Consider the following 27,763-nt stretch of genomic DNA (forward strand, 5'->3'; position numbering starts at 1 on the left):
TGTTTTTGACGGGTATTTAACGTTGCTTGTTATTTGTTTTACTTACTTTTGTACGGTGATGCCAAAGACAACTTTCTACCCTTTTGAAAGGATAATAAAGTTACGTATATACTGTACATTATGAATAGAACTCGCCCCTTAGGACGCCCTGACAATCCTCCGATAATTGCATGGTTACGTCATTCCCCCTCCCACGGAGCGTCGAGCCAAACGGAAATACCTCACAGAACCCCCGCCTGTGGGCCGGAAGTGGGTGATTCCTTCTCGTCTGATTTGGGAGTGTTTCTGGGTTCTATGGTAAGAAACAAAGAAGTTTTAACTTCGAAACTAGAAATAATCTTGTAGTTTCTCGTGTTGTTTATTAAGCTGCCATTGTGTTTGTAAAGAGCAAAACGGGGAGTTAGCTAAGAAACATTTTTTTCGCAAAGTATTTTTGTTTTTTTTCAAGTAGCGATGAGAAAGGGGATATTTAAACTTCGTAGTTTTTCCGTTCATCACCATTTCATCTCTGTGACAAAGACATCAGGGATTATACGGGAATTATTTATACAGGGTTCTTTAGGATCTGCCTTAAACGTGTTTGTTACTTGAAAATGCATCACCTCTCTTAAGATTGCTCCCAACAGACTTTGGGAGACCTTAAGGGAATGAATTTAGAAAAAGCCACAGTCACAAAAACGCAGTTGAATTAACAAAATCCAGAATGACGAGAACAATGAAGAAACGGCGGAAAGAACCATTCCGTGGTTTAAACGTGGTTTCGATTATAGCGGAATGGTCCGATTTATATAGTTAATTATCTGGCGCTGATTGATACGGGGCTGGGCTATTACTGCCCCTCCCTAACCCACCCCTGGAACATTTAATGAACGTTGGGTGTTTGTTTTTTTAATCCTTAATCCTAAAAGATAATCTTTTGCATGTGGATGGTTGATTTTTATATGCATAGAAAACGTTGAACTCCCGGCTACTGTTCCAGCCTGGAAATCGATCAAATCGTGAATCCACTCGCCAGCTGCGTACTCCAATCCCAGGCTTTCATGGGGGAGGAGGTTGTGTGATTAGTGTAATTTGTAACGTACAGTTTGCGCCGAGTACGCAAGCTTGTTGGCAGGTACACCTGTAGAAAGGCGTTAAGGCTGCCTCTCCGTGATAACCTGCCTGCGTCACTTCCTGTCCTCAGTACCGTGCCGGTGTTCTCTTCTTGTGCGTCTGCGTGTAGGAAGAGATGTCGGGTGACAGCGTGGTGAGCTCGGCAGTGCCGGCGGCTACAACTAGGACCACGTCCTTCAAGGGCTCCAGCCCCAGCTCCAAGTACGTGAAGCTGAACGTGGGAGGGGCGCTGTACTACACCACCATGCAGACCCTGACCAAGCAGGACACCATGCTGAAGGCCATGTTCAGCGGCAGGATGGAGGTGCTGACGGACAGCGAGGGTACGCAGTCGGCTCCGGCTTGGCATCCCTGCGGGTCTCACTCGCGCCAGCAGGAACACACCGCTGGCACCCGAGCTTGAAGTTGCAATCAGCACACAAGAACACTCAGAGCCTGTACCGCTCAAAACGCCTTGTTGCTAGAGGAATCTTTTTGAAGCTGTAGTGTAGCAGTGTCGTACTCCAGATCAGACTCGGTTCCTGGAGCGCCTCGTGTTTTTGTTCCAACCCGACTTCTCGGTTTCACACTGGGTCTGGTTATTTAACTGCAGTTAAAGTGTAATGTGTTCTCTTAGCTCTGAGATATTTTAGAGGTTAATGTCCCTTTAATTAATAATTCCTTACACTTATATAGTGCTTTTCTAGAGACTCCACTCAAAGTGCTTTACAGGTGATGGGGAATCCCACTACCACCACCAGTGTGCAGCCCCACCTGGATGATGCCACAGCACCAAAGTACACTCTCCCCACACCAGCTCTCAGTAGGGAGGAGAGCAGAGTGATGAAGCCAGTTCAAAGATGGGGATTATTAGGAGGCCATGATTGATAAAGGCCAGGGGGAAATTTGGCCAGGACACTGGGGTAACATCCCTACTCTTTTTGAGAAACACCCTGGACCACAGAAAGTCAGGATCTCGGCTTTACGTCTCATCTGAAGGAGGGGTTATAAATACCCCTGTTTTTTTCATAATCCACCGTAAAAGCCGATAAATGACGTACTGTAGCTGAAGGTGGAAAAGGAATTTGGCCTTTTTAGTATACTAAAAAAAAAAACTGAGAGAGGAAAATGTTTAAAAAAATTAATTGTTAGAGAAATAAAATATGTGTAATTGAGTGAAATGTAAGCAAAGCCTGCCTAGGATGCCAAGGATGCTAGGATGTGTTGTAACTTATGTATGTAGTCAGATGGAAGTTCATCTGAGTGTATGTCACTGCAAGGCTGCTATTAAATTGGATTTATTGAGTGGATAATTAAGGTTCAGAAAATTAACCGTTATCTGTAGTATTATATCTTGATTATAGATCTAAAAATACATTTACCAGGAGGCCCATATAGTGCATCTGGTTTTGTGCCTGCTTGGTTCCTCTGTGTCTCGACTGCCTCAGCCATCTGTCTCCTCCCACAGGCTGGATCTTGATCGACCGCTGTGGCAAGCACTTCGGGACAATTCTGAACTACCTGCGGGACGGAGCCGTGCCCCTGCCCGAGAGCCGCAGGGAGACGGAGGAGCTGCTGGCTGAAGCCAAGTACTACCTGGTGCAGGGGCTGGCCGATGAGTGCCAGGCCGCTCTCCAGGTGCAAATCCTACCGCCCGCACGTCTGACACAAAGGGCACTGCCGCCCAGCATGTCCACGACACACCTTTCACGTTGATCTGTGCAAAGTCTGACCCTCGGCGTTGGTTTTTAATCGACACAAATGCCTTTCTGTTTGTCTTTTAAGAACAAAGACACGTATGAACCATTTTGCAAGGTACCGCTCGTAACCTCGTCTAAGGAGGAACAGAGACTCATCGCCACCTCTGACAAGGTAAGGATCACATTAAAACCCAGGGTACTGTTGGACTGATCATCAGAAAAGTTATACTGTGATGAAGCAGTTTCTGGTTTGATAACTCTGCGTCCATCTCTTGTAGTATTATATCTTAGTCTAGTGACCATTAGACAGTTTTAACTCATTCAAAATGCTGCTGATAGAATTTTAACAATGACCAAGAAAACTGAGCATATTACTCCAATTCTAAGATCCTTACACTGACTTCCAGTTATAGAATTAATTTCAATGTATTGCTTCTTGTGTATAAATCACTCAATAGTTAGGCTCAAAATATATTTCCAATATGTTTGACCTGGTAGGTCTCTTAAGATCTTTCTGCAATTTTCCTCACGAGATCAGTAAAGTATCTATCTGTCTTTAGGGACTGGTCAGCAAGTGGTGCCTAGAGTTGAAACTGAACGTGGTGAAATGGCACAGCTCCCGAAGGATCTTAGATGTGCCCCAACCTTAGACATTTTTAAATCGAAGTTAAAAATGGTTTTATTATTCTCTGCTTTTGCTTAGTTTTATTGTGGTTTTAATTATTTCTTTTATGATATTCTTTTAATTATTTTTTATTTTATTTCTGTTTTTTTATGGTTTCTATGCGTGTAAAGCACTTGGAATTACCCGTGTGTACGAGAATGTGCTATAGAAATCAATTTGCCTTGCCTAGTGATGTGGTGTGTATTTGAGCATAAAAAAACTGTTGTGAGAATACTAGAAGTCTTAATTCTTACCGGTGCTGTCTTTTGTATTCTCTTCCATCTGCAGCCTACTGTCAAGCTGTTATACAATAGAAGCAACAACAAATATTCTTATACCAGGTAAGAAAGCTGTCTTGGCTGGTGATGGTGGCGGCCGACTCCCCTGACTGGGCCCAGACGAGCGCCCCAGCCTGCCTCGCATCAGTGCCTTAAAACCTTCGCCGTCTGTCGCCCGCAGTAACTCCGACGACAACATGCTGAAGAACATCGAACTGTTCGACAAGCTGTCGCTGCGCTTCAACGGGAGGGTGCTGTTCATCAAGGACGTCATCGGGGACGAGATCTGCTGCTGGTCCTTCTACGGGCAGGGCCGCAAGATCGCGGAGGTGTGCTGCACCTCCATCGTCTACGCCACCGAGAAGAAGCAGACCAAGGTACGGCCGGGGGGCAGCTGTGGCGGACAGCGTGCAGCAGGGGGTGGAGATGTGGGATAGCGGGAGGCATCGTCACTTGATCTTCAGCCGACAGTGGACAGCCTATGAGAAAATGGTGGACACTGTGTGTCATGGAGACTAGACCTGAGAGATCAGAAGTCATTAATAATAATAATAATTCCTCACACTTATATAGTGCTTTTCTGGACACTGCGATCAGAGCGCTTTACAGGTAATGGGGATCCCCTCCACCACCACCTGTGTGCCACCCACACCTGGACAATATGGGAAGGCAAAGTGGGGCTGTGGTGGGTTGGTGTGTCAGGGCAATCGAGTGTGATTTTTCAGGGAAGTGTGAAACGGGAGAGCAAAACTTTCCTTTTACGTTTGTACGTTGTGATTTTCAAGGTGCATTTCTGTTTTCAGCCTGATGGTTACCAGCTCTGTTGAGACCCCAGGTGAAACGCAGTCAGCCTAGCCCATGTGTAGAGGGTCTGTGTGAGCTTTTGACATGAAAGAAGCTTCTTTTGGCGAAGCAATAAATGCTTCAACAGTGGTGCTGAAAGGGGCTGCAGTCTGGAGTAATACTGCAAGAGTCAGTTAACTTTTAACTCACTCGTGCTTGATTGTACGCGGATCAGCAGCTGAAGCAGGTACCAGTTCAGGTTCGATATTGGACACCGAGCTTGTCTTGCCCCCCTCCTCCCAGGTGGAGTTCCCCGAGGCCCGGATCTACGAGGAGACTCTGAACATCCTGCTGTACGAGTCCCAGGACGGCCGGGGGCCAGACAACGCGCTGCTGGAGGCCACGGGGGGCGCGGCCGGCCGCTCGCACCACCTGGACGAGGACGAGGAGCGGGAGCGCATCGAGCGCGTGCGGAGGATCCACGTCAAGAGGCCGGACGACCGTACCCACCACCACCAGTGAGAGCGCGGCCCGTCCCCGCCCGCCGGACCGCCACCGGCGCAGCTCCTCGCGAGCCCCCTGCCCCGCCGGCTCCCTCTACAGGCAGCTCGCTGTAACTGCTGCCCTTTAGCCGGAGTGGCTTCTTTTAAAAAAAAAAATATTTGACCTGTCCTCATGCATTGCCCCTTTGTTTAAAACCGGCAAAAGAAGCTGTTTTGTTTTCCTTTGTTCCCCTAGAAATGGCAAAAAAATGTGTCTGGCTTGCATTCCTTCCTTTTTTTTTTTGCAGTTCAGCTATTCTGTCACGGCCTTCGGCTGTGAGTGGATTTGAACTTGCCTTCCGGGGCTGGAGCTGTAAATGCTGCAGATTCAGAAGTGGCTTTCCTCTGCTCACGCAGACTGAAAGGCGCACATGAGAGCAACGGGGGTTTAAACGGTTAAGTGTTATGCAACGGTGAGGTTAAGAAAAACATTTCGGGGGAGACAAAGTGTGCCTGGTGAAGTAGGAAGACTTGCTGCTGCATGTGGTAGTGGGGCACATAAGGCAAGCTGGAGAGCAGCCCTGATTTCTGTGGCCGTTCAGAACACGACTGCCCTAGACTAAAACCTCAGTGACTCTTAGAAACAAAACAAAAAGGCACAATCAGAACACAAGCTGAACTCAAATGTCTCCCCCCCCCCCCCCCCTAGATTTACGCAACCCTACACTTGTTTTATAAAAGTTACCTTTGTCTCTGAAAAGATCTCGGATTGTGTAAGCTCAAGGGACAGGAAGATTGTGCAGTTTTCCAGGCTGTGGGAGCTTGGATCCTTGTGCGTTATTTGATAGAGGCACACTAGATGCTTCTCAAAGGGAGTAGGAGCCTTTACGTTTACCTATAAATTAAAATTAGGCTTCATGCCCCAGCATTGTATTAACGTTAAAATAGAGGGGCCTTTTTGTCTTCAGGGCGAAACACTGTTCATTCCAAATCCTGACCAAGCAGCGGTTAAGTAAAAACAACTTTTAGAGAACAAACGAAAGTTTTGCTGCTGTATATACATTTTTTTTTCTGTTCAATGTATGTTGCCATAAAGGGATTATTAGTACCTAACCCCTTTTACCAGTCTGGAATTGTATTTGATAGTTTTGAAAAATGTCTGTAATCTGAGAACTCCACTCCATATACTGTCTGTTCCTTCTGTGTATTACTGTGTGCATTGGCTGTTTTGCAGGCCGTGTCACAATTAACTTTCTAGAGTGCTGAGGCCTGAGTCACAGGAGTAACTAACATCTTTGAGAATTTTTATTCTCTAATATGAAAATTAAAAGGTTTTAACTTGTGTATGCTGAGTAAAGCATCTGAACAAAAACATATTGAAGCAAGCGGAGGGCATTTGTGTTTCTGAAAGGTTATTGGTAAATGTCATGATAATACAGATTGAATGTTTGGAAAGCAGAGCAGTTAATGATTACAGAGAGAAACTGGAGTATTGCGTGGTTTTACAATAAGATGCTGTACTGTATGGCACATTAATCTGTTTTGTGTGGAATGTGATGAAAGGTGCAGCTGTGTACTGGACATTGAATGGACAGTACCTTAACAGCGTGTCCAGATCATAGCAAGCAGAGGGCAGTTTGAGACACAAAATATTAGCTTTGCAGATAACCGAGCAGAGAGGCAGTATGAAATATAAAATGTTAGCAATGCAGATAACAGCCAGCAGAGGGCGATGTGTGATGTAAATTTGAAGACTTCCAGATAAGGTATAATGCTGGAGAATAGATCCTTATTGTGATGTATATATCTACAGTTGATCAGCTGAGTTGGTTAATGGAATGGAATAATCAGAAATACAAAAGTAATAGAAATACAAAGTGGCAACACGATTACATTTTTTTTCTGGCACTTGTGAGTGTTTGAATCATCACTGTGCATCATCCCAGCATAACAGATAAGGAATTTATGTTTGTATTTTGTAAGATACAAATAGGTATATTTTACAATCATTATACATACTTTCTCTTTGTAAAAGTGTGCACAGAGAAAGGCTTAAGCTATATTTATACATAATCACAATAAACGATTCTGGAGCACTTTGTGATTTAGCTTTATTTTAAACAGGAATTTGTGTGTACATATAAAAATGTTATGGTACATATGGCTTCAATATCACAAAATAAACCAATGTCTTTTTAAGGTGGAATGTAATGAGATCCATTATTTATCTATATACTTGCATACATAAAAAGACATTAAGCACTTCGACACCTGCTGAAATTAATTTTACTTTCTACAGTCCATCAGTATACAGCCACAATTCCCAGAGATGTCATTCCTTTTGTGCACAAACTGTCCTTCAGATCCACTACAGTTTGATTAAGTACATGAGTTTCTGAGGTTTGTACTGTGTATTAAGTGTAAAGTCAGCATTGCAGCCTTATATCAGGTGCATAGCCTAACAGCATAGCCCTTGATTTGTTTTGCCTTTAACTTGACAGTTTCTGGTGCCTGAGAGCCCAGTGATCTGCTTTAGCATCAGGAAATGCACCTGACCTACAGTGACTGCTGTGCAAGTCAAATTAAAAGAGTGCAGAGACAGATGAGTACTGAAAGTGATTAAAAATTGTCAACAAGTATATCTCTGGGGTTTGTGGATAACATTCAATACATTGATATGGTTGTAAAAATTATCATTTGAAATAGGACTATTGAGTGGTGTACCATCTACCCAATACGCACCCCCATGCCACAAACTAGGACCTAATGTTCAACACAATTGATTCCATTTAGCAGTTTGTCTGCTAAAAGCTGAACAACCTTGTTTTATCAATCACAGGCAAAGGCGTTGGAGAGTAATGGAGTTATAGAGGAAGCGGTTTCTGGAGACTGTAGGCATTATTATTACAAAGTAAATCATGTGCTACAATATCCTTATTATATTCTTGAGGATAAAATTGAACCCTAAAGGGTTGTGTGCTGAAATAAAATATTATAGGGCGCACAGCATTGATACAGACTGGTCTGTAAAGGTCATTGAACAGCATCCAGGTTCATTGAAAAGTCATCGTGATTTCAGTCTTGTAGATACCTGGGACAATAAAGACAAATATTGGAGCAGATTTGTCTCTTATTGCAATTTTGTCTTCTGAAAGATCATGGCATTAGGTCAAGCAATACCAAAACTAAAGTCTAGCAGGAAATTTAAACTGATTTAAAATTCAAATACATTTAAATCTAGATTAGTTTAAAATTTAAAAGCCAATCCCATGGTTTTGTTTGGTTTTAAAAGTCAAATGTCTACATACCACCATGAGGTGTCCATTCTTGGCCCTGTAAACCATTGACTCCTGTCCAGTGCTGAAGTCCACAGTTCCTTCTTTTCCAGGCTGGATTGCAAATTTGATACTGGAAGTTGACAGTAATGAACATGTATGTATGAAGAGAAACATATTGCCCAACATCAGGGCAATCTGCCATATAATTTTAATGGTAGCGGTAGCATAGTTTATATCCTCTCCCTTCCCAAGAAACCTCTAACTAGTGAAGCAGCCTGCAATCAGCGCTTACATATAGAAGGACATCTCCAAATTCATGACTCTCGGGTGAGAACAATGGAGTACGCTTACCTGCCCTGCACAACCTTGACAGAGTTCTGTTTGTTGGCTAACGCACACAGCTTTGTCACGACTTCAAACAGGTGGTCGCACTGCAAGATCAGGTCCCCCTGGTTAAGAAAGGAAGGCAACACAGGACATAGAAGTTTGTTGCTCAAGGTGAATGGGCACGCTGGTAAATGTTTTCTTAAAAAATCATAGGATAATCTCCTATACAGAAAAGTTCAGAGAAATAGACAGAAGACAGTATCAAAATCATATATACACTCTTACAGTGTGGCCTTAGAGCAAACTCTTGTTAATGACTGGTGCTAGGAAAGAGGTAGTTAAGATAAGACCCATCCATCTGGAACTGGTATTCTGATACTGAAGAATTTGCCATATCTAAAGGAATAGGCTTAACATCTTTGTACAAGGTGTTGGTATCATATCATGTAACATCTTTTATTTCAAAATACCAGACAGTTTACCTTTTTGTTTGAACAAAACCTTTTAGCAGGGTTAAGGAGACAAATTTCTAATCCCTTTATACCTAACATTCACATTACAGTAAATGCTGTGCATGGCCTTAGTGTGAGCAGTTGACTGGCTTACTCAGCAGGTATTGTATAGTCCTCATTGGGGCCTGACCCCGGCTCTTACCTTCTGTTTGTTGTCCTCAAGGGGAACATGCAGGATGAGAAAGCCGTCACTCAAGTTGCTCACAGACAGGCCTGTGGAAAAAGAGGGCTCACACAGTCTCCACACTCAGAAGAAGCAGCGTTTCACCTCAATGAATAACTCAGCTCGAGCTTTTGAACTATTCCTGATGCAATGTGCCGTGCAGAAAATTACCAGACATGTAGAAGTTAGAAATGGCAAAAGTACCTATCTGGCATATGTCCATATGATGGCATATATATTCTGAGAGTGGGGGATGATTGAATGATCAATGAATGATAAACACTAAAGCTTTGCACATTGATATCTACCTTGTATTAAGGAAGAAACCAGGTTCTAAAAAAATACTCCATGGCCAGGTGTTATAAAAGGAATGCGTGTGATGGTGATGGTGGTTACCTTTGAGAGTGGTGTAGTCCACCCTCTGTTTCACCTTGGCATCCTCTACCACATAGGCTGCAGCCTGAGTTAATATGAGCTGACGTTGCCGAGGCTTAAACCCATTCCTGTCATACTTCACCACTGGAACACTGTACTGCAGAGAGACGTAAGCTGGGTGTAGTCCTGTTAACCACATTTTGCTTTCTTATAAACAAGTAGGACTTATCGTTTCACTATCAACAAGCGTCATAAAACATTCCTGCAGTCCGAGCTGTCTCTAGCTCCTGCCTTCATTAAGGGATGGTCAGTGACATTTAGGCCTTTCCAAACATGCCTCTTAAAACTGCAATATCATGAACATAACAGTGTTGCTAATGTATTATTGTGCTATAAAATGGTCAAAAACAATATACTGAGGAATCTGGTTTAGCGCTTTTTGTTAAGAAAGCCCTCGATGAAGGACAGAGTTCCACTTCAGGGCTATAAGCAGTTGACTGGTCATGTTACCTTCACTCGCTCATTGCGAATAATCTGCTGGACCTTCATGTTTATGTCCTGTTCATCTGAAGCCAGAATGAAAAGAAAAATAAATGCTCTGTGAGATCATGTCTAACAGGTAAGAAAGCAGAGTCAAATCTATGTTTCTGTGTTCTCTTTGCAAGCTGAGAATAGTGTCATTGATTTAGAAGTGGACTACACAACTTCACACTGGTACACAAACAAATCTTTCCTAAATGAAACAGGTATGCAACAAAAGGAACAACATTTTTTTGCAGATTACACACAACACGGCTTCTGAAGGAAATGACTTACTGAGCCTGGTGTCTGCAAAGGGTTTGGCAACACTCTGAGGGTAACCATCCTTCTTCCCTTTAAATAAGGCACTGGTCACCACTTTCAGCTGCAACTGTGGAGAAGAGGAATAATGTCCCAGCTTTCAGTGTGAAACACATTAAAACTGATCTGTCTGTATTTCACCATCATTGTTGATTTCGAGACAACTGGCTACAATTAAGTCATTTCTAGCAACTGCTAATGCTTGAATAACTGATCAGTTTACACCAGACGTCTGTGGAACTGTAGTCTTGTTGTGGGTCTGTGGTGACCACAATAGGGCTTCATTCTGTCTGTATACAGATTATAGCCATGGATTTAAAATGCTCCATTAACAGTACCTATTTCAGCTTTCAGAGTGTTCAACATGCCTAGCATCAATCAAGGCAATACAGAAAACAGCCCTGTGCAAAACAGTAGGTGCTGAAAAACAATCTGGATTATATTGTTTTATGTCCATAACCCAAAAACCAACAACAAACATTTGTGGCCCAGTACATGACATCTGGCATTTTTCTCAAACATGCTATGGGCACTAAAATCTTAAATGTGCTCCTGAAAAGCTGGAGAAAGAGGCACATCAGCACGAACCTGGGCCTTGCGTTGGGCTGTGACCCCCCTGACGTACTTCCTCACCATGGTCCGTGTGCAGAGCCTGCGCAGAATCTGAGAAGTCTGCAAGGAGAGCGAGCTTATCAGGAGATGCATGCAGCGAGGCCTCACAGAGCACCAGACTCGCCTTTTCACAGCGTACAGCCAATTGCCATTTCAGCCTGCTATTGTTTTTTTAATAGTGAAGCTTTTGGGAAATTCAAATACCACTTTGGCCAACCAACTGTGAACATGGGAAGAATATACATTAGGGGAGAATTTCTATGCCAATGCAATAATGAGCTGTTAAACTGTACATGTGCAAATACTGTACATATACAGTACACACATAAACAGATAAGAAAAGAGTGAAAAGAAGGAGACAAAAACAAAATGCGAGAATAAATGTCCTGTCCTTCAAAACTATAATAATAACAACAACAACAACAACAACAATTATTATTATTATTATTATTATTATTATTATTATTATTATTATTATTAAAGAGCTGCAGCATGGCAGTGTCTGGAGAGCCTGGTGTGAAGAGTTCCTACCGTCTCCAGCATTAAAGGAGGTTTGAGCCAGGTGGTTTTATCCAGGAGGTTTTTGGGGAGATGGTCTTTCAGCTTCACCAGATAATTGTGCCTGACAAAGGCTATATAGTCAGCGTTCTCTTCGCAAAGGGGCTGGTTTCTGTTGATGAAGCCCTTTATAAACCTAGCAGGAGAAAACAGAATCCTCTCACTGTTTGCGTTTCGAAAGGGGGGCGAGACCAGACTGACACAGACAGCAAGTCCCCGTGTTTTGTGATGTTAGACGTCCAGCGGCTGTGTTGTACTGCCGAGCACTGCTGTATCTGTGGCAGAGGGGAGGCCTGGGCACGAGGCCAAACAGGAATCCAAAATGTGCTGCAGTGCTCATGCAAACGAAACCCTTGGCCCTTCATTCTAATACCTTAATCTATAGAAACAGCATCAATGCTGAGCCCTCCCATATTTACATCCTGTGTGGAACAGTACCAAGGAAACCACAAGAGTGGACACAAACACAGCAGTATTTGGTAGCTATCTAACGTCCTTTAGAGAATAGCACGGCTTTACACAGTGCTGATTTATGCTCAGCTGGCAAGGAAGTGTTCTGTGACGCCTGAACCTGTGGATAATATTTAGAGGTGCCTTTTTCGAAGAGGGCATCTGTATACATCAGGAATCTGTGAGACAGACCTCAGACCGAGCACAAAAATATTCAGTATACGTCTGCGGTTTATGTCACTGCAGTATTGGGAGAGAAAACCACAGGTGAGCACTTCCTCTTACTTCCTTATGGTCTTGGCAGCCCAGGCTCTCCTCTTGCGTTCCTTTCTGGCCAGGACTCCTCTCCAGCAGGTCTCTATCTTTGTGGCTGAGGAGACAGAGGAGACCAACATCCTCCCAAGCTGTCACGTCAGCCCAGCGTCCATGTGACTAATACCCCGGTTCACTTTTCAAGTTCTAACGACTGGGGTGAGTGTCCTGTGCTAGCATTTAATTTTTTAGAACACATGAACAAGATGCTTGTCAGTAAAATGTTATTTTTGCTTCCGTAGGAATAAGAAAGCTACAGTATATAATTGTGTTGTGTTTTTTATCTTGTCCCGTTATAGAAAGAGATAGAAAGAGCGAATTAATACAAGAGCAGGTGCACTATGGGTATAAATCTGCCAGTGTCTTGGCAGTCATTAACTCACCCGCTTCTTTCTGTCTCTGATACTCCCCTTTCACACGGTAACCTTTATACCTGGCTTGGATCTTCGTTGCTGCAATATTCAGAAAGGGACAAGGTGGCCCAAGTAAACAGGAGTTCATACAACAGTTCCTTTTCAGACAAGCGGAGCTGGGAAGGCAACGAGAAACCACGCACCAAGCTCATTCTTGCAGATCTGAAAGGCATCTTCAGTGGCAAAAAGCGTTCTGGGATGACGGATGAATATCTTTGTCCTAGAAGAAAGCCGGAGAACATCTGGAGATCACTGGGTTTGGATAACAATTTACTGGCACTCATTGCAACTGTATTTGGTTTTCAAGACAAAGTTAAATGACTTTTTAACACCAAAGATGTACTGTAATTCCAATGGGATGCCCAATACCAATTCAATAACAATTTGAAAATTATAAAACAAAAGCGGCAAGGCACATTTTTAAGAAACAAATTAGTTTCTAAAGTGAAGTCAATGAAAGATGGCACATAAAATGTCTTATGTTGGAAGTTTTCACTTGGAAAGAATTATGGTGTTATGGTGTTGTTTGTTCTAGATCAAGCACAGAAAAAACAAAGGTTCAACCAGCAGCAGTATATATTGAAGTTTCAAGGCCCAGTAGTAGCGATACAACAATTATAACAGTGTCCACATAACAGTTTCTTCACAGCCAGGATAACTATATCATCTTAAATGACATTACTTGATTAGACTCATGATTTTGGCTGCAGTCACAAGGCAAGTACAGCCATTGCTGGGAGAGGTTTGGTTTGCTAGCTGCCTGGGTGGCACCACTTACCTGCCCAGTTTGTACTCGTCAGGCTTGTACCCAAGGAACTTGACCAGCCGCTCCACCCCTTCAGCAGGCACGCCTCTCCAGTGTGGCCAGGTATCGGGACACAGGGGCTTGTATCTGAGAACACACAAGAGCATCCCTCTGTGCTCGGCTGTGCGGACTTGCAGATATTGCAGAAAGACAGGAAAAAGTGTAGAACACCTATGCTCATCACATCTTTGGAGTATTCACATTTAGAGAGGAGGCAACAAGGTTTGTGCAAGAATTGGAGGCTTTTGCAGCATATATTAATCTACAATCCTTTCTAATCCTGCATGGGAAATAATAAAATTATGATCACGCTAAGCGTGCAGCGCTAAGATCTTTTTGTTGAGGGTGACGAAGTGTGGAATTGCAGTCCATTCGCAAGACCCAAGGAGAGCAATAAGACAGAGAGGGGAGATGGAACAAAGAGGTCACCTCTGCAGGAAGATCTCATATCGGCGGCGGTAAGCGAATCCTGCCCTCCTGACCCTCAGGTGCTCCATCAGGCCCAGGTACTTCACCTGGTGCCGCACCAGCACGTCATCAAAGCGACCTGGGGCGGCGAGCGAGAGAGATACCATCGCCATTGTGCAGTGTTGCCCCAATAGCCCGGCTCAGAAAAACCTTCCATCACCGATTCACTGAGCCGGACCGAAGTAAACAACTCAAAAAATCGAATTTACTGTCTATGAAGCTTAGTAACGTCTTGCCCACAAGTTGGTTCTCTTTGCCCCCCCCACTCAAAAATCTTTCAAATTTCCAAATCGGTCCTCCTCTTCCCATCCCCTGCCTGGCATCCCCTATGTAGTCTCTCTCTCACCTGGCTGCTTGGCGTCATTAGGCTTCAGGCAGCGAACGTACCAGGCCTCCTTAGACATCAGGATGTCTGTCAGGCCTGCCAGGCTGCTCTTGAATTGGGTGGCGACCTACAGAGACACAGGCAAGCCTTCAGAAATATGAGATCTGTGTGGCGAGACGGTGTGTTAAATAAGGAAGCTCATTAGAAACGTTTTGTCTCCGGGTCCAATTCATTGCTAGGGGTCATGTAGGAGGGGTGTGTGGTGCAACAGGGCATTGTCGTGTCATACCATTGCGTGCTGTTTTTGAAACAAATTGTAAAACTAAAAAGAAATGTTCTCTTCATCTTTTGACCCTGCTGTCTGGATGGATTTTCTTATGGACGGAAAAGCCATACAGAGGGTTGCGAGGTCCGCGCAGAAAATCATTGGGACCGAGCTACCCTCCATCGACCGGATATATCTCGGCCGCTGCCACAACTGGGCTCAAGCTATACTTCGGGACACAATTCACCCTGGGCACGATCTGTTTTCACCCCTGGGTTCTGGTAGGAGGTATCGCTGTATCAGAACACTGACCAATAGATTCCAAAACAGTTTCTACCCCCAAGCAGTCTGCATCATAAACAGCTCAAATTAGCACCCGCAATTTAAGGTGCTGCACTGTTTGCGCCATGTCCTGTCTTGGCTGTAGAACGTCTATTGTCTAAATGTATTGTCCATGTCTGTTTGTCATTTGTGCCTATTGTTTCTCTACTGTTATGGGTACAGCTGAAACGAGTAAGCATTCCAAAACACTTGTTGTATACGGCAAATAAAAATCCTGAATCTTGACTTCCTCTCTTAGCCTAGCAACACTTTTGTTTTGCCTCGGTATCGATTTGTTCCCGCTTTCACGCGGACACTTCTCATCTGTGCACTCTCCATCTGGCATTCTTCATGTTCTGCCTCTGCTGCTTTCTCCCTTCCCTCCTGACTTTGCTCAGACGTCCAATGTCTCTGTCCATTTTGAGTAGTAAAACACAAACATGGCCGAAATAAGTAACTCAAGGGAAAGCTCTGATCCCATGGTAATGAGTAACACTGACCATTGTAAAGCTCTGTAAATTAAGTTTACTCGGGACAGGTGAGATGAACTGCGATCGCAGTATTTTCTAATCTTATATAACAACTTAATTTTAGAGGGTTTTTTTTTTTTTGTTTTCCCCTCCTTATGTCTGAAATAGGTTTTTTCTTCATGCTGAAGGGAGTGTTTCTAATGATGTGCGTGTTCAACAGTCCCAGTTTATTTTGCCCCTGCACTTGTGCTCACTGTCTCAGGCCTCTTCCTGCTGTCCAGCTCCAAGGAGGAGAAGCACTGCCTCACAACGACATTCTTGGACTGACACATCACCTGCGGTAGAGAAGACAGCAAAAGAAACACCTCAGTCCCACTGACACCTCCCTGCAAGCCCTTAAGCAGGAACCCTGCAACCCTCATCCTCAAAGCAACGATCCAGCCAATCCATCTAAAGGCCAAAGGTAAGAAGAGAGTTAAACTAGTTCATTTACAGATTCATTCAACTGCTCCAACCCTCCTACACAACTCATATACTAATGGTAGCTCAAAGAGACCCCTGAAACCTGCTAGACTGTGACCTCGATATTTGGGACATTGAGTACCCCAGTTGCACAGTACTCAGCTCTCCCAGTTCATTTTATTGCAATCAGCCGTATCAGCTTTCTTAAATATTTCAATTATACTGTACTCTTTAATGTGCAAGGAGAAACAGTTAAGCAACTGACTATCCCACATTCCCTTATCTTGTCAACATATTTAACTGTTCGAAACCAGGTTACTTACTTCTTTGATGTTTCTGTACAAGAGATCGTTGTTTTTGTCGAGGAACCCTACATTGAGAAAAGAGTCAAAAACGAAAAGGCAGCACATTTGTAGTTCATGAATGAGTAAAAACGCTTCACTTTTAACGCCCAAACAAACACCCATTAAATCCAGTTGTCACCATCTCAGATATTGGCACCTTGTCTTTCAAGTTCAAGTTCAATACCTTATTGCCATAACACCTAGATGCATAGATTTGTTTCTCATATAATATAAATATACAAACATAAAGCCAATAATAGACAGCAACCACCCCGCACATCTTCACAAACTATCCTAATCACACAACAGTAATAAAATAATTCATTTGCTTTAGGGCTCAGGAGATCACTGTGCAGGTACACTGCATGTGTTGAGCTGAGAGCATCTTCTTTTCCCTCACCGATGACGCAGTAGGTGACCTCGCCGGCGTAGTGCAGCAGACGGAAGTCTCCTCGCTCCAGTGTCTTCCGAGTCCTCTGATCAGCCAGTTTGTGTCTGAAGGTTTCAGGACAGGAAGCTAAGTGTCAGCTAGGATACCGTTGCCCCTTGAGCAGCTCCAGCGCTGAGGAGCGTACAATTCTTAAAGATCGCAAACTTCACACATGCAACACTGCTTTTGTTACAAAGATTAAGAAACGGAAAAAGGGACACCTGGGTCACATGAGTTTTTCATTTTGGTTTTGGTGTGTTCAAGTATTTCTCGATATCAAGAAAAGGGATTTTGCTTGAGTTAAGCTGATGTGGAGGGCATCCTCAGTGCACATGGTCCACTGTAGCGAGACCCAAGATTGAAGTGGGGTACCTACGTCACGAAGTGAGGGTGATTGCCCATCTTCTCCTCCAGCTTCTCCAGGAAAGTGAGGTCTGTGGCCTCTCCTGGCCTCAGACACTCCTCATCCTAAAGCAGGAAGAAGGAGAGGAAGAGTCTTATCTTATTGTTCTAAATTAATCTTGCTTGGACTATAGATGTCCTAGGTACTTCTGTCTGCTTAAAAGGACTTGTTAGTCCCTAAGGAACAAGTACATCTTGTTTGCCAAGAAGTTAAGTAGTTGTATTGTATTTACGTAGTCATTTCAGCAGAAATGTCTTTTCGGCTTATCAGAACAGAAGGATATGTCCATCTTAAAGTGTACTGGAGGAAAGGAAACGGTGTTTCATGCCCACATGGGTGCTTTGTGTCCAAGACTGTTTGCTCACAAGAATTGAAATAATTCCTCTGTGTTTCTCCTCCACGAGGTCAAGGATGATCTTGTTGTTAAAAAATTGCACAGGTTCCCACTGTAAAGCAGACAAAGAGAGGAGAAAAGGGGTTTAAAATGTAGAATGGAAAACTGGAGTCTTCAGTGTTTAGCAAAATGTGGATTAATTGAAAAATGCCTCAACTTCTCTTAAAGAAAGACTTCTGTGAAAAGGTCAACAGGAGAGGTTCCTGTGAGTTTGATCACAATTATTCATCATAATTGAGTGCATCACATTCAATCTTTCAAATGTGTTACTAAACGAGTGTGAAACCCTCAAATGTATGTAATACTCCAACACTTATACAGCACTCACTCATCCAAACACAAATTGTGTCACCCTCTGAGAACAAAACATAGATTGCATATATATACTTCAGTGTGACTTTTCAGCTGTGAAAAAAGAGCACTAAACATACCAAAAACTTTCCAAAGATTTATTGGATAGTTTAATTTTACCAAAACAACTAAGCATTTAGTGCATATACTGTAGGTGATATAGGGCTGTAAAAGGTTTACCTCAATGCCCTCCATCTCGTACTCCTCCTGCTCCGATTTCAGCGTCAGCTGAATGAACAGCTGCTGCAGCTTCTCGTTACAGTAATTTATGCAGAACTGTTCAAAACTGAAATGCAGAGAAACACCCAGTCATTGACATGCTACATTACTCATTACAGTCATGCCACTATCACTAGGGCTAAACTAAACCATTAACTTAAAATAGGCTGTATATCAGCGTAGAACTTGTAAATAATTCTTATGCAAGAATTAGCATAGCAAACACTGCCACCTGAGGTGAATGGATTTAAAGCTCCCGAAGAAGAGGACCCATATATACAGTACAGTGCACAGCAGGGCATTCCAGCCTGTTACTGCTTGTTATTATTCCAGCCAAGACCTTTACTCAACTGAATTCTTAATTTACCCTAATAGGAACCTTTGAAAGCTTTTTATTTTCCCCTATCCCATAAGGTGGAGATCTTAAGTTACTTAAAAAATGCAGAAGATACAAGGCAACCTCCAACGTTTAAGAGCCGAAAACAATTCGAAAGTTCAAATGAACCCTATTTGTAGGGAACATAAGGTAAAGATATATAATTGAGAGTTTGTCTGAAGCAAAAACTAAAAGGTGTGTAGTTCTCCATGACCTGATCTAGGAACAGTTGTGAGAAAACCTAGTATATAGCACTCGTATGTACTGCAGCTTGTTTTGAATGGATTTATCTTGAAGAACTGAAAGAAACATCAATGAAAATGTATACATGCAGATTAAGAGCCTCCTACCTGTTTATGTAGAAAACTTCAAACCCATAGATGTCCAGCAGGCCAATCACAGTCTTTCTGCTGGAATCCTATTAAGAAAGAGGAGTGCACTACAGAGTGAGCAGTAAGGTGTGAGCTTCTTAAAGCAGGCTTTAATAAGCATGGAGGCTGTGTAACCTACAGTAAAAGTGTATTATAATAAGGTTTGATTTGCCATAGACAGAATACAGTAGCCTTTGCTTTATTCTGAGTTCCAAATCAAAGGGACAATCAGTTTCCTTCAAGTCTTTTCATCCATGAAACTAAATAAGAGCACTATGATTTCATGCACTTTTGCCTTTGAAATCAAAGTAAAAACGGATCTCAGCCTTGTCACAGTTGTATCGGTGCACTGTAAGCTGTGCTCTCAGAAAGCCATTCCAAATACACAACTCACAAAGAATATTATTCTACTGAGGATACATTAAGGACTCCCCTCACCTGGTTGGCCAGAGACTCATTGATCTTGTTGACCAGCCATGTGAAAGTGCGCCCATAGATTGCTTTGGCCAGGGCGTCTCTGGTGTAGTAGGCATGGTCCACAGTCAGTGGGCTCAGAACCTAGAGATCACGAGAGAAGCACCTCAAGATCTTTCCTGCCTGTCCACAGTCAACCCAATCAGAAAAGAATGACTGCATTCCACCATCGGTGAGACTGGAAGCTCTGGGTGTGAAGCCCTGTGTTCCTATCAAATGTTTGTGTGGGGAAAAAAAGAAAAACATACACCACATCTGCAAATACACCACTAAAAGCTGCAGATTTGAAATAATGGCACATGTCCTTTCTAGAGGTCTTTCTAGAGGTTTGTATGGTAGTTTGCATTGTTTTTATATTTCCCTTATGTTAATTATAATTTGCTTTTTGTACCACTTTAGAGTTGCCGATTAGTATAACTACAATATATGTTTTTATTTTAAAAAATCCATTAATACAACACTTTCCTAAGCCTTGCTGTGTTCTGGTCAGAGTAAACTCTCATGCAGGGATTAAAGTCATTTTTCAAGTGGTCTTGCTGCTGTTTGTGAACTGCTGCCTATCTTCAGCCTGCTGGCGCTGATCTCTCAGTGTGGCGGCCTCACCTCCTCAGCTTTGGCTTCTATCTTCCTGTGAGTCAGGCCTTCCTGCAGCACCAGAGCCGGGACCCCCAGCAGCTGTACAACAAGAGACGGGACAGTCAGACCCCTGCGTCTCCCCGGCTCAGGCTGAGGGCAGAAGAGCCCTGGAAGGCCATCGCAGTCTCACCTTTGAAATCCAGCGCAGCTCCGTGTGGCTCTTGATGGTGGCGTAGCCTTTGCTGTCAGGGTCAAACGTGACGTTTCCCAGGTGTAAGACGCTGGCTATGATCCCGAACAGTTGCTGCGTAAGGACGGAGAGGAAGTTATTCAACAAACCTTGATTCAATTTGTTCTGATCACGGGCACTAAGGGGCTTAAAAGCACATACAGGCAGAACCTATTTGCTCCATGAGAGCAGGCACAAGAAATCTCACCTCAATATCATTTTCGTTGAAGTCGATGATGGAGAGAGCTTTGCGCACAGTCTTCCAGTCCCTCTTGTCGTTGATGGAGCTCACTTTGGCACATTCCCCCTGCCAGGGAGACAAGAGACGCACTGTGATCTCCACACGCAGTCAAGTACAGGGGGTCCCTCCTGGAGTAAAGCACTGTAGTTTTCACCTGTTAGGGGTGGAATCACTACAACACGTGGCTGACAGGCTCTGAGGCCCTAGAGCAAGAATACTTCCAGAGGAGAACTGGATGTTACTGGAGATGGTGGAAAAGACACTTCTGTATCTTATTTTATGGGTCTGGGCTCTGCCTCTAAGAACATAAATTGTCACTGCTCAGAATGACGCCATTTCAGGCTGTACCTCACCTGTACCAAGTAGCTGTAATGCTGGGGGTTTCTCTCTAGGCCCAGCCAGCGCAGCAGCTCCTCCTCCCCCCCTTCCACCAGCTGGTAGAAGATGTGGAAGTTCCTCTCCCCATGGTTCTGGTGCACCACCCGAGACTTCTCCAGCAGGTAACTGAGGATGTGACCCCCCACCGCCTCCCCCTACAGGAAGATGAATGTTACTGCAGCTGAACGTCCTGGGAATGCTGGAAATTGAGAGACACTTAGCCTTCTTCCAAACTTTAAAGCCCCCTGTCTTCAAATCTATAATGAAAATTAAGTGATGAAAACTTTAAAAAAATCATAAAGGATGACTATTATCTAAAACTCTTATTTTCCTAGCACCAGTTTTCAATCCTTCACTCAAACAGAAGATAAACCTATTTCTAGTGATATACTCCTTAAAGTATTTTAAATGTGCATGAAGCTATAAATGCTTTCTCTCTTCTAAAGTACGTCTTTGGTATCTTCTGTACTTTCCATGTCAACGAAGTTTTGTTTCCAGAGCCAATGGTCATTAATAATGTTTTGTTCTTATAAATTATATTTAATAGTGGTTTCATAAGAAACCTGACAGATCAAAAGTCATTGCAGTCTTCCCTGGCAACCAGAGCACACTTGCTGTACCTTGAAATCAAACTGGATATCCATGTACTTCCCAAAGCGACTAGAGTTGTCATTCCGAAGTGTTTTAGCATTCCCAAAAGCCTGTCAAAAAAACAACATAAATCCAAAAGATATACTAAGGAAGACTGCCTGTATATCAAAGACATTTTCTTTGTTACATACAGCAAAATGCAGCAGGTAACCTAAGAATTTCTACAATATTATGAAAGTAAAATGGAGACTGTTCAAATGAATGTTACAACAAATATTTTGGAATCCATCACAATGCGTTATATTAATTAATTAATTAATTAATTAATTAATTAATTAATTAAATTAATTAATTAATTGCTTACACTTATATAGCGCTTTTCTGCACACTCCACTCAAAGCACTTATACCTTCAGTGACAAGAGCCGTTTCATTCCTATCAATTCAAATTGCCTGGGCATTTCTCTAAGCTTTCCAGACTGCACAGCTGGGATGTTTAAGTCTGGCTTGTTTCAATTTGCCCTCTGTGGTGCAAATGACACAGAAGAGAAAATGAGATTTCAGCTTCATAGAGAGGTTTTTCACCATAACAATGGTCACTTTCGTCTCTTTAAAAGCCTCTTTATACTGTTTTTTTATGTTAGTAAAGATGTGCAATAAAACTATATGAAGACATCCTGATCATCAGGCTCTTTTTCACATGCTCCCTCACCCTACCACGACAAGCTTTTCTGTGGGCAGTGCATAGTGTTCAGTAATACTGACAACAGTACATTCTCTTAACAGATTCTCAAAATGTGGATTTTCTGTGGAGGTATTATATCTCAAATGAGCTTCTTCTCACATAATCTTACAGCATCTGTATTTACTTGGGACCTGGGCTTGATTATGCTCTGAAGCACCTTCCGTGTGGAGTGTGCATGTTCAACCTGTTTGAGTAAGATTTCATTGGGTGTCCCTATTTCTTCTCACCTTGCAAGAGCATGATGGCTTGCTTAATTGATGCCTCTCATTGTCTCTCTGTGTCTGTGAATACACCCAGAATGGACTGGTGTCCCATCTAATCTGCAGGCTGTGCTTCTGGGATAGATTACTGCAGTCCTCACTGGGAATAAGCATCTTTCTGATAATGGATGGTAGGATCTAGCCAATAACTAGATCATACCTAATAAACGTTCTTCCACCCACTATGAAAGAATTGAAGACAAATGCATTTCTAATTCTAGCTTATTCTGAGCCGCTGCATGGTAGACAACATAGCTTGGGCTCATAGTGAGTAGCGAGCACGTGACAGGGGCTCAGACCTCGAGCACGGGATTGGAGAGCAGCAGGCAGTCTCTCACGCTGTGCAGCTGCTCTGTGCTGGGGCAGCTCACAGCATAGAACTGTAGGATCTTCTTGGAGGCCTCAGTCTTTCCAGCTCCACTCTCCCCGGAGATCAGGATGAAGTGGTTGTTGGATTCCGACAGCATGGTGCGATAGGCATTATCTGCCAGGGCATAACTAGTGCAACACAATAAACACAAACCAGAGGGCACTTCACTACTTAATAATAAGCCAGCCTTCCATCTTGGTGTCAATACAGTCTAAGATAAGAGTCTGACATTTCTGGATTCGGTTCCAAGATAACTTATTTATTTATTAGGTAATATTTTATCATTCATTGTTTCTGCTTAAGTGGTGAAATTAACACTTTCCAACTATGTAAAAGACAACGGCACATCCTGTAGGACTGCAAGATCCAGTGATCAGCCCTGAAGTTTGCAGTCAGTGCTGACATCATGCACTTCTACACAGATACACACACGACAAACACACAGGCTGACTCACAGGTGGGGTGGCAGCTCAAAGAAGTTGACTCCCATGTAGAGGTCCATTTGTTTCTTGGTGTAGATCTCCAGCTCCCTATAGGGGTTCACAGACACCAGCAGCGTACCAATATATGTCTGAGAGAGCAAACAGATTGCGTGAGAATCCGAAGAGATAAAAATCAATTAGAAAGCACCCAAGCTGTCTGAATTGTATTCACTGCGTTAACTGCTTAAATATCAGTGAATGAGAGGAGAGAAGAAGAAATCTTATTAAGTGTCTTATTGAAGGACCAAATGCTAAAGCACACTGCCACCAATCAATACTCAAACCAGGCCTGATGCAGAAATGTGCTTTGTCCTTTGCAGACTAATTTGCTTGTTTTTGTTTGGAACAGAATGCCCGGCTGCTTGTTGTTTTTTTGCAGGGACAATAGCCTAAGCAACACAGGCAGACAGAGAGCCAGAGTTCGGAGCCCACTGGGCCATGAATGGCACTGTCTGATTCTAATCTCTGACCCATCTACAGCTTGTCATGTGCTGAATAGCTTGAGCAGTGAGGCAGAGCAGGGCCACATAAGGACCCTGAGGGAGACACACATTTTCTGTACATGCTACTAATGAGTCAGGGTCCTCTAATTATCTCTAATGACCCCAGCAGAAACCTGGTACCCACGTCTCCACACTACAGTCCCTAGTGCTGCAGTACAGGCACTACCAACTTTTAGGTTTCTGAGACAAGGTCCCTTCTGATGAGGCAGCCGTTGCTTCTGAAAATCACCCTACAACACAACTGAAAGACTGGTCTCGATAAAAAATCATTTCAGGCTTCAGGGGGTCTCTGACATTGAACATACTCAGACTCCTGTAAGATACGGTAACCTACTGCAGCAGACTCCATTCCTTTCTGAAAACATGCTTGTTAAAAAAATTGCAGGTGAACTGCAACTGCGCAGGATTTTACGATTAAAAGCATTTCCCTCGGAAGGTCATGATTTTTGGTTTTGGAAGTTGCTTTTTGTTTCGGAGGTGCAGAGTGGGGCAGTGGTCAGGGTTCAAATCCCAGAGAAGACATGGCTGTCGCGCCCTTAAGTAAGGTGCTGCACCTGATTGGTTTCAGTCAAATACCCAGCTGCATAAGAAGGTGATAAAATCCTCAGTCGAATAAGTTATCTGTGGAAGGTGGCGTTGGAGTCATGAATTTATACAGAGCCAGTAGATCAACAGTAAATCACCCAAGAGGGAACTCAGTCAAGAAAAGGTTGTATCTGCAAGAGTCGTGGTGGCTCTCTACAGAGAAATAACGAGAGGTATTTACGTAGATGAGGTTCTCCCGGAAGCGTTTCCGGAGGTTGTCGAGGAAAGCGACCTCGCTGGTGTAGGCGTCCAGCAGGACGAAGTCCTGGATGCCCACGCGGTCCCGCGCGGTCAGGGCCCCCTCCATGTTCAGCTGGATACGGCTGCTGCGCACTTCCGGGCTCTGCAACCAATCAGAACAGATTTCTCGCCACGGCCCGACTCTTCAGCACGTGTCGGAGTCTAGCACCGGCCCTGAGCCTCACTGAGCCTTGCCAAGCCCACAATCTTTGCGACTGCTTTCAGACAGCCGGCAGTGAATGTGATTAACGAGGGTTAATCACATGTGTCACAACGGATTTACCATACATTGTAAAAACTGTGAAGTCACTGGAAATAGAGGTCACAACCACCAAATGGTGTATTAGCTAGGTAACATTTGAAGGCTTGGTTTCTAGCACTGAAATGTAAAAAAATGTGAATTTAAGGTTCCTGTGAGACTCCAGGATCTTCATTAACTCAGTCACCTCAAGATAAAACACCCTACAGAACAAACTTCAGCATCTCTGACCTTCATAAAGCCAATAAATAATATTAACAACACTTATAGAATAAAACTTTCAAATGACCATCCTGCAGTGATCTGGTCACCAAATAGACATCTAAAACTCAGTGTCCCACTTCTGTTTAGAAAACATCAATGGACAACTAATATACTTGCCCCTTCCCTTGTTTATTGGGAGTGCTTGTGTTCCTGAGTGGTACTGTACCTTGAGCATGGGGCCTCTGCGGCCATTCCTGCAGTCTGAGTTTATCAGGGCGCTGTCATGCCTGACCCTTCACTGGACTTAACACCCCCAGTCCCCAGAGCCCCACTTCCTTCACGTTTATCTACAGACGACAACACTGTCGCCACTCGTGGTCACGGATCGGCTTCTTCTGGCAAAAACAAAACGGGTGGAGAACAGAGCTCTTGCTTCCTGTGTAGCTCAGTTCATTCTAAAACTGTTTGTTTCTATATTTAAAAAAACTGTTGAAGTCGCTAACTGATCAGTTTTCACTGTTTCTCACATAGATCCAAAGGGTGTCTGTGTAAAAACAAATATCTAAAATTAGTTCTGGTGCAAACAATTATTCAGACCACAACTCTGACCACCACAGCCTGTCTCATGGGATACCTTTCTGAAGGGATTTTACTGGTCTGGCATTTTATCTGGAGAATAGAAAAGTCTTCTAGGTTCTCTGAAAGTCTCTGAAAATAAATTGTTCACATGGGATTCACTCTAAAACAGCAAAAGAAAACCTTTTCAGAATTGACAAAGGCCTTGAACGGATTCTTTGGAAGTATGAATGATTTCATTTCGGGATTTCATATCTAATCGCCTTCCTTGTTTCCTAGCCCAGGGACAATCCATCACTTCTTGCTGGAAGAGAGGATGTGTTCTGCTTCCCCTTCCGACACTAGATTGGGCCAAAAACGTGCCACAGCTGGGTGGACCCCCTTCCCTGCTTCTCTTTACCCTCTGTTCCACAGACGGCTGCAGCAGAGAACTCCACTAAGTGCTCAGCACAGACATCGACGCCTGGCCCTGTCTGATGTACATGCCACTGGTGTGTTTGGGCATGCTCGCCTTTGTGCTTGACATTGAGTCACACGCATTAACTCTAACCTGACTCTAACCTGACTGCTCGTCACTCTGACAAAGCCTTGCAAATTAAAAGCAAAGGGTACCTGATCCTGTGGGATGGCTGGTAGGTGTTCAGTTGCTGAAGACTGAGCTCACTACAGCCTTTCACAAAGCGCCTAAAAGCCTTAGAGCTCTTAGCAGAACCTTTCTGCACGCACCCAAAGGTACTTAACACAATATACTAGCGGCGTATTAGCACATCTGTCTACATATCTTCAGGATACTTTGATTAAAAGCTCCATTTTGTGGACAATAATTCATGTTTTAAGAAAAATCATTCTTAATCAAGAGCTGAGATCAGGGCGATTCTGACTTTGAGGCGTGCACTCATAATCCCACAGGTGGTGGCTTTGCACCACTGCCTTCTCAGCCAAGCACAGAAAGAGCATCTGAAGCATCTGAAAGTGCAGTTCCTCTCATACTGAGCAGGATTACTATCGCAACAACACATCACCAGTAGGGTATAGCTCAGACTATACGTCTAGTTTATATTTTGACCTCTTAAAGACGTGGATAAGACATTTGGCATGAACCTAGAACCTATTATAAATTGACAAAAACTCCTCCCCAGTAGGTAAGATAAGCCAGCCTCTAAATGCATATTAACAATGTATAGGTGGTTTTACATTTTAAACTTTCTCTTTATTGTGCTGTTGTCTTTACACCAGTAAAAGGTATTTTTAACAGAATGCACACATATTAGACACTCAACACAAACTGAGAATATTGGACACTTACTTCAAGTTCTAGGTTTCCTCTGAAACTGGCTGACACCATTCTGATCCAATGTGTATGTACTGTAGTATGAAGCCTGACCCGAACAAGTCTTGGAGCAGGTGTAAAAACAGAATTTGCAGCTGCTCTGACTGCTTTCATATGTACAGTACCTTCCTGTACTTCACTACATGTTGCACAAGAAATATATTTTTAGCATCCTGTGTGCTTCATCGAGTTTAGGTGGAACAACTGTTAATTTCTGAGTGTCCCTCAGAGAATGTTTCTTAAGACCTTTCAGAAAAAAAAGGACATCTCATTTTCCACTATAAAGCAAATTAATTTAGCTTTCACTGGAATTCCTATTTTTCTCTCACCAACACTTTGTATATTACATATGGTCAAAGTAATACATTACTTTGACCATATATAAAATATATTGTCAGTGTAAAATAAGAAAACTGTATTTCGTTACACTTGTCCATTCCCAGTTGATGACATTAGAATCACATCTTAATTTAAGATACTGTGCTTGAATGATAAATTCTGTAATTTATTTTGTAATGAAAATGAAGTATCTTACCTTGCCTATATGTGCTTCCTGTCCGTAACTCAATGAGTACTGATGCATATTGAGGGGAAACGACTCTTTTAAAAAGTCAGGAAACATTGACATACAGTATTAAAACCAACCAGCTTCCACCAATAGGAAGCCATCAGCATACTGAGAAATTCAGAGGGAGGGAGAAGGAAGCAGGTGGGGCACAATTGCACTCTTTTGAATAAGTTGCATTTTCAGATGAGAACGATGATTCAAAATCGCCTTATTCCTGAAAAGTGGGTTTTTTTCGACATTGCTACACCTTAATGTACAAACATATGCCATATCACCAATGGAAATCAACAATCAGTAAACTGTTATATTG

The 27,763-nt window shown here is 43.2% G+C and overlaps 2 protein-coding genes and 1 long non-coding RNA gene across 5 annotated transcripts; 2 read left to right on the forward strand and 1 right to left on the reverse strand.

The window, feature by feature from the left end:
* The first annotated feature begins 174 nt into the window (after positions 1-174).
* On the forward strand, positions 175-7,205 carry kctd10 (potassium channel tetramerization domain containing 10). Its single transcript, XM_088617674.1, has 7 exons — positions 175-297; positions 1,223-1,436; positions 2,561-2,730; positions 2,878-2,964; positions 3,745-3,797; positions 3,916-4,111; positions 4,821-7,205. Exons 1-7 carry the CDS (start codon positions 295-297, stop codon positions 5,037-5,039), a joined length of 942 nt encoding a protein of 313 aa, XP_088473800.1. The 5' UTR covers positions 175-294; the 3' UTR covers positions 5,040-7,205.
* On the reverse strand, positions 7,094-27,563 carry myo1ha (myosin IHa). Of its 2 annotated transcripts, none has more exons than XM_088617672.1 (32): positions 27,421-27,563; positions 24,458-24,619; positions 23,162-23,277; positions 22,636-22,834; positions 21,362-21,442; positions 20,717-20,896; positions 20,331-20,429; positions 20,084-20,197; positions 19,921-19,992; positions 19,282-19,401; positions 18,823-18,890; positions 18,058-18,163; positions 17,498-17,578; positions 17,106-17,197; positions 16,700-16,794; positions 16,279-16,325; positions 15,748-15,828; positions 14,459-14,564; positions 14,074-14,191; positions 13,618-13,731; positions 12,983-13,059; positions 12,810-12,878; positions 12,400-12,484; positions 11,638-11,800; positions 11,083-11,166; positions 10,471-10,564; positions 10,165-10,220; positions 9,676-9,811; positions 9,259-9,329; positions 8,629-8,726; positions 8,308-8,407; positions 7,094-8,090 (listed from the first exon to the last, which is right to left on the reverse strand). In XM_088617672.1, exons 1-32 carry the CDS (start codon positions 27,511-27,513, stop codon positions 8,064-8,066), a joined length of 3,204 nt encoding a protein of 1,067 aa, XP_088473798.1. In that variant the 5' UTR covers positions 27,514-27,563; the 3' UTR covers positions 7,094-8,063. The 2 variants fall into 2 exon arrangements, with proteins under 2 accessions (XP_088473798.1, XP_088473799.1); XM_088617673.1 differs by lacking the exon at positions 27,421-27,563 and adding an exon at positions 26,862-26,989.
* LOC148641572 (uncharacterized) lies at positions 12,139-19,848 on the forward strand. 2 transcript variants are annotated; one of them, XR_015929702.1, is made up of 3 exons: positions 12,139-12,381; positions 15,756-15,956; positions 16,634-19,848. It is a non-coding gene; the product is annotated as an uncharacterized LOC148641572 (long non-coding RNA). The 2 variants fall into 2 exon arrangements; XR_015929701.1 differs by lacking the exon at positions 12,139-12,381 and adding an exon at positions 12,455-12,585.
* Positions 27,564-27,763: the final 200 nt, after the last annotated feature.

Source organism: Lepisosteus platostomus, chromosome 24, assembly GCF_059453375.1.
Source record: "Lepisosteus platostomus isolate fLepPlt1 chromosome 24, fLepPlt1.hap1, whole genome shotgun sequence".
Classification (NCBI taxonomy): Eukaryota; Metazoa; Chordata; class Actinopteri; order Semionotiformes; family Lepisosteidae; genus Lepisosteus; species Lepisosteus platostomus.